Below are 14,307 nucleotides of genomic sequence, written 5' to 3' on the forward strand. Positions count from 1 at the left end.
GAGTAACCACAACGTACCATAGTGACTAGGTTTCCAAACCACTGGTGTGCCAGTTCGTGACCGACAACCAGAGCCACCCACTGGCGAGAGGAAGAGCATGAGTTCTTAGGGTCAATGAGAAGAGCCGTCTCCCTAAGGAAAATAAAAAATGAAAATACCTCAAACATTGTATAAATTGAACTGGTCTACATAAGCTGCTTTAGTCAGGCCTTAAGTCTACTGAACTGCCTAACCCTTTCGGTGCTAAGGACGTATGTAATCTTACCTTTGAATGTTTGCCGAGCCTAAAATATAAAGCCAATTTTATTTTTTATAATATATGTATATCTGTCAAGAGTAGGAAAAGTAGCGGATAACAAGCTGAACGGTAGAGGTCTGACTGCAAGGACCCCCAGAAATCCTGAGATCAGGGACAAAACTGTCCCAGGAATAACAGGATATACAGCCCGTGTGCCATTCATTCTCAAGAAGGCTGCCAAGTATTGCTCGGCAACGCTATAGGGAATGAATAGTGGCTGACTGCACACCCAAATTCCCAGGAAATATTTTCCCCCGGTCTTAAGATGTGGTGTGGATCCCAGTCCGATAATGTAGTGATATATCACAACATTCTTGAAGATTGACTGCAGCATTCATTCAAGTCATATGGGAATCTTGGCATAATAAAGGTGTGTAACAAAGCCTAGATCACAAGCAGTTCAATTTCTTAAAGGGGTTATCCAGGATTAGAAAAAAAAGCACAGCTCCATTCTTTGAAAACAGCACCACCCCTGTCCTCAGGTTATGTGCGATCCTGCAATTAATCTCCATTCACTTTAATAAAGGACAAGACAAGTGCTGGTTCTGGAAGAAAGCAGCCATGATCTAAGCCTCGTTAACCACTTAAGCGCTGCCATAGCACAATGGAGATACTTTGACTTATGACCTGACTAGGGGGATAATAAAGCAACAAACCCACCTGTAGGTGACCAAGCCCCAGTTTTCCATGGCTCCTGTGAAAACAAATACAAGGTGAGGGATAGAAGCACCAATGACAGCGTCCCCAGTACAGCAGGCCACTCAGTGGAAACTTTACCAGCTGCAAAGTCTGCAATTGCGATGAGGTCAATCTTGGGAAGAGGGTAAGGAACATTGAAGTAATCCTTATAGAAAGGCAGAGTTTTAGCAGCAACCTAAAAGGAATGACAGATCAAAATGGTTGGAGGTGGACAACTTCTTAGGTGAACCAAACACAGACATAAAACAATGGCCTATTAGTGTTTACCTCCAGGGCAAATTTTCCTTGCTCTGCTTTTCCAACCGGTGTATACACCCGGACCAACACTCCATCAGCAGATCGCGTCTCTACAAAGTCGTACTCTCCCACCACGAAGGCCACGAGATAGGTAGACATTACAGGGGTGCGTGCAAATTTAACTTCCACCAGGCTCTCATCATCTGGGTATGGCTTACGCTCAATTAGGTTCTAAACAATGTGATACAATTAAGCAGAGAAGGGAGGTTAAAAGAAATGAAAACATGTGTGAATAGCCCTATATTCACCAGCAGGTCTCTTGCAGAAATCAGTCAACTTTCTTTTATTAATTTATTTTTTCTCTTACACCACCATTCATCAACAGTGGTGTGTGTGCTGGTGGCCTATGGATACGTGCTGAGAACTTTCCAAGACTGTGCAAACTGCAAGTGTTGTGTGAATGCATGTAAATTGACACACGTCTAATTTCCCACTCCATTTAATTTCCTGCAAAATAATATGGCTGGCTAATATAATTTACTAGCAAACGTTGGTAATCAAACCAATCATCATCCATTTCAATGTGACTCATAACAGCACAACAAGGCATACTTATTTGATATTTTACGCGCATAGGCTATAAGCCTTAAAAGGGGTTATCCAGCGCTACAAAAACATGGCCACAACACGACTCTTGTCTCCAATTCAGGTGCGGTTTGCAATTAAGCTCCATTCATTTTAATGGAACCGAGTAGCAAAACCCCACCCAAACTGGAGACGAGTGGTGCTGTCTCTGGAAGTGGCCAGGTTTTTGTGGCACTGGATAACCCTTTTAAGACCCTATTACATGGGCAATCAATAATGTCTACTACATGGCTTGATAATCATTTAGCAAAGTGAAATATATATATATATTTTTTTATATATATCTATATCTATCTATACACACACCTACATTTTTTTTTTTTTTAGTTTGATGGCCCCCTCATGCTGTAATAGCCTGAGCTGTGTTCTCATGAGGACCAAGGGCTGGTAGGGCAGCATTACTGAATCTTTTATTGTTTTACTAATCCCATAGTCATCAGTTATGGGTGGAGGTTACTATTGCATAGTACAGATAATACAATGAGAAGAAGGGAACCCTCTCAGGAAGAAATTACATTTGAGTTTCGTCCATACACTAGAAGAGTTAACATAAGACCTACCATGTTCGACAAAGCTACTCGATCCTTGGGGACAATCAAAATAACGTCAAAGGTTGCCTTGATTGCCGGTTCATCCCAGCAGGGGAAAGCTCTGCGTGCGTCCGTGGCCTGTAAATAAAGTAGGTAGACTATATATCACAAAGAGAAGGAATGTAGCAGTATGGATGGGTACAGCTAAAGAGGCTCGAACAAACAATATTTTTTTTTCTTCAAATCTACTGGTGTCAGAAAAGGTATACAGATTTGTAAATTACAGTAATTTAAATATCTCAAGCCTTCCAATACTTATCAACTGCTGTATCCCCTGCAGAAAGTGGTGTATTCTTTTCAGTCTGACACAGTGCTCTCTGCTGCCACCTCTGTCCATGTCAGGAACTGTTCAGAGCAGTAGCAAATGCCCACAGAAAACCTCTCCTGCTCTGGACAGTTCTTGACATGGACAGAGGTGGCAGCAGAGAGCACTGTGTTAGACTGGAATAAAATACACCACTTCCTGCAAGACATACAGCAGCTAAGTACTGGAAGACTGGACTAGTGTTGTCACAATACCAGAATTTGGAGTTCGATACCAATACCAACTTTTTTTTTTTTCAATGCTCGATACCAATTCGATACTTAATAAATTTTATTAAAAAAAAAAAAAACACAAGAATAGAGATGCGCCCGTACGGACCATATTATTTTAAAACTAAAGTTTGCCTTATTTAAAATAAATGTTCTTAAAAAATTTAGTAGCACGTTTTTATGTGGTACTGAATTTGGTGGTTTCTCCGCTTGCACCATTTACTGTGCGTGATCAGGAAGGTGATAATCTTATAATATGCACAATAACACTTCAGCTATCAGGGGGATGATGGGAACTGTAGTCCTGTAACACACTTCAGCTATCAGGGATGATGGCAACTGTAGTCATGTAACACACAGTTAAGCTATCAAGGATGATGGGGGTTGTATACATGTAACACACACTTAAGCTATCAGGGATGATGGGGGTTGTATACATGTAACACACACTTAAGCTATCAGGGATGATGGGAACTGTAGTCATGTAATACACTTCAGCTATCAGGGATGATGGGGGTTGTAGGCATGCAACACACTTCAGCTATCAGTGATGATGGGGGTTGTAGTTGCACTACTCCAGCTGGATTCGGGCGGCAGAGTAATGTGCAGGCTACAGCCCCCCTCCCCCTTCCCTTCACAGTTGCAGCCATGCCGACCTTTTGCTCACCCCCCACATTGCTGATGCCAGCCCGGGAGTGTCCTGACGGCTCCCACCTCACAGCCATCCACCTCCTGTCAGATCTCCTCCTCGCCTCCCCCACCTCCAGCCTTCTCCCCCGGACGGTGCAGCTCTCAGCCTCTCTTCCCTCTCCTGCCGCCGACGCTGCTCTGTAATGCTATACTGACCCGGGACCCCGCGTCCCCCTCGGCTCTTGTCAGATACTCACCGGGCCCAGCTCTGTCTCATGTCCGGTGCCTGTGGAGGGGGGAAGCTCATGCCGCTCATCTTATTCCATAAGACCTCAGCACTATCGCAGCTGCCAACCCCGCTGTGGCACACACGTGTCCCCGGGTCGGCGGTGTCCCCCGCGGCAATGCGAGAGGCAGGAGTGGCCGGCGGCAGCAGCATGGAGCGCGGAGGATAGGGGTCCCAGGTCTGTGTTTGCAGGGGTGGCACATAGAGAACATGACAGGCGCTCAGGTAGCCGCCTGTCATGTTCTCTGCACTATACTCTGTTAAACTACAGTTTAACAAAGTATCGATACCAGGAAATCCTGGTACCGAACCGTTTTTTTGCCCCGAAAATCGATGGTAGTATCGATTTTTCGGTGCATCCCTAGACTGGACATTTTAAAATAGAGGTTATTGACAGGATTTAAAAATATTATATATATATATATATATATATATATATATATATATATATATATAAAAATTCCCACTGGAGTACCCCTTTAAAGGTCACATTCCCCCTGGGATGGAGAGGCTGAATCCAATTCATAACTGATGGCCAATAACAGCTGTGCACGTAAACTGCAGCACAGTAACATTCAAGTGAATGTTAACGGCTCTTTACTATGGGCAGCAATTTTTGTAAACAGCCGATTGACCCACAACTCAGGGACTGGAACATGGAACCAGAGTTCCCTTCAAAAATGGAGAGACGTGCAACCTCCAGTTATAGAGTTATGGCCACTGTTATGAAACTAGCCACTTAGCCTTCACGCTCCTTCCCTTGCAAGAATATTAGTGTAGATCTCAATTCAGCACTATGAGAAATGTTATATGGCCAAATTAACTATTCATGCTTTCCATTATCATTACAAACAGACACACTGCTTCTGAAAGCCAACCTGTGACCCAGCTAATAAAAACCAAGATCCACATATTCTTACCTCAAACTGAGTGACTGCAGCATAGCGGACTTCTCCAGAGGCTGTAGTGTATTTACTGCGATAGAAACCTTTCATTTTATCATTCAGCTCCCCGACAAAGTCAATCTTCAGCATCCCAGTACCTACACACAGACACCACAAACCAGAACATTGGTTACACAATAGGTCATAATTTACTGAATGGTGGATAGTCAGAGACAGGACAACAAAAGTAGAACTGCTGCCATAAAGTAGCCCTGAATAGGTGTCTAGGGACTGAGAAAATAGAATCACAGCTCTGTGATTAAGTCCGAGACCAAGGATGTAATCCCTGCAGCGGACTATTAAAAAAAAACAAAAAACTGTATATAGAGGTATCTGGATGTAGCTGCCACCCAGCCATGAGGAAAAGAAGACAGTGATATACCATACTGTTGGATCTGTGTAATCTATGGTCAGTATGTCATATCTGGTACCTATAAAATGTTTGGTCAATAAAAGCGAGCACTCAATAGTGAGCATTGGACTCTAATTGTGTCACCTTAAATCTAATTTGGTCAAGTGAAACCACACTGGTTATCCAGTATTTAAAAAAAAAAAAAAAAAAAAAAAAAGGGGGCGTGGCCTGTATGCTGAGACTGCCAGACGCACTTTCTGCAGCTCTGCAGCTTTTCTCTTATTCTACCCCATTTCCCACACCCCAAACATCCCCAAACCCATCACAGCCCCTCCTGCATCACAAGGGCTCACAGCCAGGAGATCCCCGACCCAGCCCTGTACTACCTCCAGCCGAGGCCTACCTGCTGCTCTGAAGCCCCGGCCTCTAGTAGCACCAGCAAGCCGGGCCCCACACACTTCCGGTCGGGAGTACGCCCGGACTCGCGCGAGTGCAGAGAAGCCACAGGGACAACATCAGCTCACCTCCAGGTCGGATCATCCCCAGGAGGCCCCCACAGCAATCAGGAACACAGTGAGTTGGGCTCTCCAGAGAGCTACAGGGAAAAGAACTGGCGCGAATTCCGCCATCTTGGAATTACCGGGGGCTGCACTGACACAGTGCACCAAACCTGCAGTGCTGCACTGGCACAGAATCCCACACCTGCAGAGCTCCCCCTTTACTCCAGTGGCCTGGTGACACAGCAACTGACACCCTGGTGACTGTGCCGACTGCACAGCCAGGCCGCATCTATTAGAAATCTCCTACTGGGAACACTAGATCCTAACTTACAGTGCGCTACTGCCACCTTCTGGCCATAACCTGCCACTGCCTCCTATACAAGTTAATACGGAGGCTAGAACCATTACCACAGTCTTCCAGCTCTCTGCTGCCACCTTCTGGCCATAACCTGACACTGCCCCCTATACAAGTTAATACAGGGGCTAGAATCTTCCTCACAATCTTCCAGCACTCTGATGCCACGTATTTGCCACTACCAGTAAATCCCGTCTACAAGTGAATTGGCACAGTGAAGAGGTCTCTTAATAACCTGCTCCTACCGCACAGCCTCATCGAACTGAGATCTCCCTGCGGTCCCAATATACAGTCCTCCACTGCCACCCACTGGCCAGTACCAACAACTTTCCTCTACAAGAGAACTCACACGGGGAAGAAACTTCCCATTAGCACGCTTTTACTGCTAGTCCTTATCTACCTGCGGTCTCGCACCACAGTGTCCTGCGGTCACCTGCTGACTACTACCTATACCTGTCTCATACAACAGAACATTCCTGCAGAAGGAGCTGTTATCGCACCAACTTACCCCTACTGCTCCACCTTCCTCCTCTGAGACACTTCTGTCCGCGGTAGTGCCTTCCTTACATTAACTGTACCCACGCTCTCTTAGGATGTAACGGGCGCACGTGCAACATCTGGCAAGCTAAATGTAGCCAGTAGCTCTTTGCCCCCAACTGCCAGCCTAATGTGACCGTGTAGCGATCTTCGATGCTCTACTGAAGCCACTCACTGCTCTGCAATATGAACCGGAATAAACGTACATCTTCCAAGACTGCTACCACCCGTACTCTACAGCAATTCTATTCTTCAGCCTCTGAGAACACACGCCCCAACATGGCTTCCACCTCACCGTCGTCATCCCCCCCACATTCACAGCCCACGACATCGACCACTCGCCCAACAGATGGCTCGGTAATCTCTACCACAGAACTTTTACAATCTATCCAGGCCACATTCAAGTTGGAATTATCCGCTGCTGTGGAAACCTTTACCAAGCAAATACATGAACTGGGCCAACGCACATCAGACCTGGAACAACGTATGGACGAAGTGGCAGATGCTCTAGAAGAAGACAAGCTGCGACTTACAGATCAAGACCACAAGATCGCCGCCCTTGAGCTGAAGTTAGAAGACCTTGAAAACAGGTCTCGTAGAGCGAATATTCGAATTAGAGGCCTCCCGGAAAACATAACTGCCCTCAAAGAGACAGCCCTTAACCTTTTCTCCGCTCTGTTACCTCAGCTACCACCAGAGACCTTTCGCATTACCCGCATTCACCGAGCACTGGGCAGACCCCGAAACCCAAACATACCTAGGGACGTTGTTCTCAATCTACACCATGCCGAAGCCCGAGATATGATCCTAGCAGCGTCCAGAAACTCTGCAGTTCTACCTGGAGTGCCGGGTGCAGTGCAACTATTTGCTGATATAAGTCCGATGACCTTAGCCAGGCGCCGAGAACTCAGGCCAATCACCATGGCTTTGCAAAAGGCCAACATAAAATACCGCTGGAATTTCCCGTTCGCCTTGGCGTTTCTTCATGACAACTCCCAACACTCCATTCGCTCCCTGGAAGATGGACGACAGACACTGGAAAGACTGAACATCCCGATGGACCCGCAAGATCCACTTCCACCTGAACCAAGACGACCTGCCAGAACCTGGACAGCAGTGGGACGAGCCCAGACACCTCGGCGGGATCCTGAACCACCTGATGACTGAACGTGCCAGTCGTCTCGAACATAGAACTTCAGAACTGTGAGTTTACCATTCCCCCATCCCACTCCAAGAAGGTGTAAACCTTCATAGACTTCCAAGTCTGCAATGACCACCCGACTCTCTTGCCTTATACTCCACATAAACCCAACATTGCAGACCCTCAGGTATTTGCTATGGGAGTCTAATGGGGGAACTGGACTGATTTCTATTTCTACTTCCTCGTTTGTTTTCTATTGTTCTTTCACATGGTCACCCTGGCAGTTGTGAATTGTGCTGCCCAATATAATGCCAGATGCACGACATCCGACCCACTTGATGTCCTCTGGCATTCCTATCGGGGTGCTCACACCACCCCATTTTGTTATGCTGTTTATTACTTCTCATCTGTTTTACATTATCTATTGGTCATATACTGTTTTGCTTAGGTCTAGATTTTACAATGCCTTCCTTACCGTGCAGGTCCCTAACTCTAACCCCTTTCTATTCATGAGCTCCCTTAGCAACATTCCTCCACTTCTTAACCATGTGCAGGGTACTCTCCCACAATGTTAGAGGGTTCAACTCACCCCAAAAGAGACGGAAAGCCCTCATTGATTACAGTAAACACCACCCAGACATCATATGTCTTCAGGAGACCCATTTCTCTAACACCTCACAACCCAGGTACTTCCACAAGAACTATACTCGTTTTTATGTAGCAACGCATGAACGAAAAAAACGAGGAACCCTTACACTTCTTAAAAATTCCTTTCCGCTCCAAATTACTTCATCAATAGCAGATACTGAAGGCCGATATATCATATTGCTTGGTTCTCTCATGTCACACACGGTCTGCATAGTGAATAGTTATGCTCCCCCGGATAAGCCGTTCCACACCTTCCAACATATTTTACGCAAACTAGCATCCCTACAATACCATACGCTCATCTGGTGCGGAGACTTTAACTTTACATGGAACCCATCCCTAGATAGCACAACTGCCACCCGCTCCGACTTGTCCAAGACAGACCGGGCCAGATTTCACGCACTTATTAAAACACACGTCCTGACAGATACGTGGAGAGAATCGCATGGCCCACACAAAGGGTACACCTACTACTCACCTTCCCACCGATCATACTCAAGAATTGACATGATCCTCACAAATTCCCCAGCTCTTCCATCTTTGCTGTATTCTAGGCACGTGGTCTCCTCCTGGTCAGACCATGACAGTGTCTTATCAGTCTTCCTCTTCAACACCACCTCTCCACCTCCATTCCGCTGGCGACTCAATGAGGCCATGCTGACAGACCCGACAGTAAGGTCTGAAATAGAGGCTGATCTGCGCTCCTACTTTAGTATTAACACCACGCCGGATGTATCCTCCGGTATTGTCTGGATGGCTCATAAACCTTATGTCAGAGGCACCCTAATTAAAAAAGCAGCGCAAAGGAAGAAAGAGAGAACCAAACTGCAAACTACCTTAGAACATCAACTACACCGCCTAGAAATTGCAAACCAACATGCCCCCTCCTTGTTCCTCCATAGACAGATTAAAACTATTAAGATGCAGTTATCTTCCATTCTAACAAATAGAGCTGAAAAAGCCATTAGGTGGACCCAAGCCACCTACTATCGGTTTGCTAACAAACCAGACAAACTACTAGCAGCAAAACTCCGTTCCAAAGAAAAACTCAACACCATATACCAGATAAATGGACCGAGAGGCTCCCCTACATCTAACCCTGACACCATTTACAAAACGTTCTGTGATTACACCTCCTTATATTCTGAACCCACTCCTCCTTCCCTACCTGACATTACAACTTTCCTACAAACGCTACGTCTACCCACACTGACAGCTGAAGCGGCCACCTCACTAGGACGGGATATAACTGAAGAAGAGATAGCAGCCACTATAAAACACCTAAAAAACGGGAAGTCCCCGGGCCCAGATGGCCTCACTGCCCTTTATTTCAAAAAGTTCTCCACCCTCCTCATACCTCACCTTAAATCAGCCTATAATGACATCCTAGCTGGAAAGCAAATGCCACCTGAATTTTACACAGCATTAATTACTGTCATCCCAAAACCTAACAAGGACCCCCTGCAGACTAAAAACTATCGGCCTATCTCCCTCCTCAACATTGATTTGAAAATTTTCACCTCCATCTTAGCCCAGAGACTTAACCTACTACTCCCCTCACTAATACACAAAGACCAGATAGGATTCATCCCAGGACGACAAGCCCCTGATAATATACGCCGCACCCTCAATCTGATCCATGCCGCTCACCTGAACAAGCGCCCCCTATTTCTCTTGGCACTCGATATAGAGAAAGCCTTTGACTCCTTATCATGGCCATATCTCTTCCAAGTTTTACAAAAACTAGGCTTTTCAGGCCCCTTTGTTAAAGCACTACAGCTCTTATATGACTCGCCTGCAGCATTCCTAAAACTCCCTTCTAGCTCTCCTAACCAAATCCCTATCACCAGAGGTACTAGGCAGGGATGCCCTCTTTCCCCAGCCCTATTTGCTCTAGCAATGGAACCCATTGCTGAAGCCATACGATTGCACCCGGACATTCAGGGACCTATTATGCGAGACCAAACCTACAAATGCAGCCTTTTTGCGGACGACCTTCTCCTCACCCTCCACAACCCTCTCATCTCTGTTCCAAATCTCCTCTCACTCCTTCACACCTTTGAAACATTATCTGGACTTAGAGTTAATGTAGATAAATCTGAGGCCTTACTTATCAACACTGCCCCTCCAGAGCGACACCACCTTATAGATACATTCCCTTTCCAATTTAGAGAGCATTACCTCACATACCTGGGAGTAAATATCCCTGCAACACTGGCCTCAGTCTATAAATGGAACTATACCCCCTTATTTAGTCGTTTGGCCCAAGAGTTGACTCAGTGGTCCTCCCCCTCCCTATCGTGGGTCGGCAGGATAAATGCAATTAAAATGGTAACCCTCCCCCGGTTGCTATACCTATTCAGGGCCCTCCCAATACCCATAATTGCCCATGACCTCCATAGATTTCAAGCACAAGTTTTCAAATTTATTTGGAACAATGCTAAAGCCAGAATAGCTAAATCTATTATGCACTATCACAAAAGACTGGGAGGCCTCTCAGTTCCTCATTTTGACAGGTACTATAAGGCTGCTCGTATTGCCCAACTTTCCGTGATCTCCGCCCGACAAAATGCACCCCGCTGGGTTCACTTGGAATCAGCCTTATTGGAACCATACTCCTTGAATGGCTTACTATGGTCCACCGGTCTTCTCCCACGAGAACTGAAAGCCAAGTCCCCATTAACGCACCATTCACTGATTCTCTGGAGAACCCTCCGCTTCCAGTACAAATTGCAATTAAACCCCTCCCCTATGCTAGAAATACTTCGCAATCCTATGTTCCCCCCTGGCCTTTCCCCCTCAGAATTTCGGTGGTGGACGGAAAACCATCTGACCACCCTCAAGAAGTTTACGCAACACTCCATATTAGTCCCTTTAGACAGATTTCGCCAAGACCACCTCATTCCGCCCTCAGAACTGTTTAGACTACGCCAAATTTACCATTTTCTCGAATCCCTCCCGTGGCAAGGCAACACTAGCTCCTCCTTCTCATCATTTGAACACATTTGCCGTTCTGACCCAACCGGGAAGGGGATAATCTCCGATCTTTATTCCACATTCAACTCCCCTCCCCCCCCACAGACCAAATTACCTTTCATGATCAAATGGGAAACTGACCTTGCTCTTACACTATCCCCAGAGCGATGGCATCATTGCTGTGAACAGATCACTAAAGGAAGCCGGCAAGTGTCCCTTATGGAATCCTCGATTAAGGTACTACATAGGGTCCATTATGTGCCCAGCCTCCTTCATAAATTCTATCCCCATGTGCCACCGACCTGTTTCCGTGGCTGCTCAGATACTGGCAATACACTGCATACTTGGTGGACCTGCCCTGTGGTCTCTAGCTTTTGGGATTCTATATTGGTAATTCTCTCCTCCCTGCTTCACAAAGCCCTCCCTAAAAGGCCATCAGCACTCTTACTAGGTGACAAATTTCCCTCCACTAATTTCAAACAACATAAACTACTCCAACACGTCCTTATGGCTGCCAGAATTCACATAGCGGCCAAATGGAGATCTCCCACACTGTCAGTCCAGGCAGTTGTTGACAGGGTGAATGTAATCATGCTCTATGAAAAAATTGAAGCCACCCGTACTGACACACTCGAACACTACACCGCAGTCTGGCAACCATGGCTAGACTACGCAACCACCCCATCCCTCCTTTCAATGCTCCGTCTAGCTTCCTAGCGATGGAATCCTCCGTACCTACGCATGAGCTAAACCCTCCACTCCCCCCCCAAGGGACTCTATTACCCTTCATGTTTAAACCCTGCAGGCACTTGAACGACCTTGTATGCTAATACGGTATATCCATTTGTTTGTTGTTTGTTTGTTTTATGTTTCCTCTTCCCTGATCTTGTGTTTTCTTCTTCCAAACCTGGAGGAGGTATCCAATGTACTTTATCCCCCCTGCGTGGGGCGATTTTGCCTTGATCCTGTTTATTGTATGCATTAAATCTTCCTTAATAAAAACTTTGACACTAAAAAAAAAAAAAAAAACAAACAAAAACACTTTCTTCCAGAAACAGCACCACTCTTGCCTTCAGTTTGGGTGTAGGTTTTGCAGCTCAGTTCTATTGAAGTTAAAGGGAACCATTCACCCCGTGGCCCCAGCCAGAAACTGACATACAGTGACATAAAAGGTCAATATACTTACCACATCGCTCCCGGTCCCGTTACGGATCCCGTTGTTGACACGGAGAAATCTCAGATTCTTCTTCTCACGCCCATTATGTTAATGAGCGCCGCCGGGGCCGAAGTCCAAACTTCTCCCCACCTCCGACACTTGATTGACGCCGGGTCTTCTTTCTCCTCGTCTTCTCTCTTCTCGCCGGATCCCGCGCAGGCGCAGTGACGGTCGTTTTCGGCACGTGCACAGTTCACAATTATGGCGCTCCGCAGCTTCACTATTTACTGCGCGTGCGCCAATTGTCTCGAGCACGTATCCTGTTTACTGCGCAGGCGCAGAAGAGGTGACGAGACCATCGCAACGGCGCCTGCGCGGGAATTCGTCAGAAGACTGAAGACGTCAATCAAGTTCCAGGAGACGTGGATGGGCAGCGACGAGAAGAGGACCTCATGAATAAGTTGGACTTGTCCGTCGTTTCCTACGGACGTTGGACTCATCTCGGCTCATTACCATAATGGGCGCGAGAAGAAGAATCAGAGATTTCTCCGTGTCAACAACGGGATCTGGGGCGGGACCGGGAGCGATGTGGTAAGTATATTGACCTTTATGTCACTGTATGTCAGTTTCTGCCTGGGGCCACGGGGTGAATGGTTCCCTTTAACTGCAAGCCACACCTGATCTGAAGATAAGTGTCTCATCTTGTTAGAAAGTGGCCATGTTTTTCTAATGCTGGATAACCCCTTTATTTAATTTTTAATGGAACTTACCCTTTTGCAATGTACTGGGGAAGGACAGAGTCACTTTCTCATCTTCATTTTGATAGTTAAAACCTGTGGCATGAATCTCTGCAACAGAGAAAAGAAAATCAGAAAAGGCAAACATGAGGAGACGTTATGGATCGGCCCTAACGCCGGACATTTCTCGCTTAATTCTTACAAATAGATTTCATTTGAGAACATATCCAAATCTAGGTCAATGTTTTCACATTCACACGCTGAATTTATTAGTCCCTCACACACATTATAATATATTATATATATATATATATATATATATATATATATATATATATATATATATACACACACCAAATGTGTTTTCTATGGAAAGTTAGGCGCGTATGAATGTTACAGACTGTGCACGTGCCATGCCTATATTCAGGTTGCCATTTTTAATGACATTTTCCGCACAATTCTTCAATTAAAATCCTATAAGCACGCTGTGAAGAATCATGACTTAGGCCTCATTCACACATTTTTTGCACATCCACAAACAGAACCGCAAATATCACACACACAAGATCACAGAACTGCAAATATCAGGCCATAGAAACCAATGGGTCCTTAATTAGTCCACTAATTGCGAACATATTTTGCGAACGTGTAAAAATTCTGAAGAATAAAAATAAGAACTCTTATTAATCCCTCAACAACGGCGGGCATACATGTACACCTCCCCCCCCCCCCCCAACCCAACGCAAACAGGCACACATGTATGCCCTGCCGGGGTACCATGTACGTGTATGCCCTGCTGGTTCTCACCCGCTATAAAGCGAGCTCAGCTACTGAGCTCGCTTCATAGCGGGTGAGAACCGGCTGCCAACAGGCTCAACAGTTCTATTTACTTGTATAAGTTGCACTATTAGGCCCAGTTCACACTGAGCAAAAACTGTAATTCAGCGGCAGAGCTCTCCACCGCGGAATCCCACCATGTCCTGCAGGGAGGGAGTGAGTGAGAAGGCGCGCCCGTCCACATCCTCCCCTCTCCGCTCAAAGT

At 46.1% G+C, this 14,307-nt stretch overlaps 1 protein-coding gene across 1 annotated transcript in view; it reads right to left on the minus strand.

Annotated features, from left to right (window-relative positions):
- NPEPPS (aminopeptidase puromycin sensitive) overlaps window positions 1–14,307 on the minus strand; it is a 44,683-nt gene that overhangs the window by 11,940 nt on the left and 18,436 nt on the right. The window contains exons 3-9 of the mRNA XM_069951750.1: window positions 13,299–13,376; window positions 4,840–4,961; window positions 2,440–2,547; window positions 1,265–1,465; window positions 1,076–1,172; window positions 959–992; window positions 18–132 (exon numbers count right to left, since the gene is read on the minus strand). Of these exons, the coding sequence (XP_069807851.1) occupies window positions 18–132; window positions 959–992; window positions 1,076–1,172; window positions 1,265–1,465; window positions 2,440–2,547; window positions 4,840–4,961; window positions 13,299–13,376 (755 nt within the window). The remainder of the gene's footprint in view (window positions 1–17; window positions 133–958; window positions 993–1,075; window positions 1,173–1,264; window positions 1,466–2,439; window positions 2,548–4,839; window positions 4,962–13,298; window positions 13,377–14,307) is intronic.

This window comes from Dendropsophus ebraccatus, chromosome 14 (assembly GCF_027789765.1).
Source record: "Dendropsophus ebraccatus isolate aDenEbr1 chromosome 14, aDenEbr1.pat, whole genome shotgun sequence".
NCBI lineage: Eukaryota > Metazoa > Chordata > Amphibia > Anura > Hylidae > Dendropsophus > Dendropsophus ebraccatus.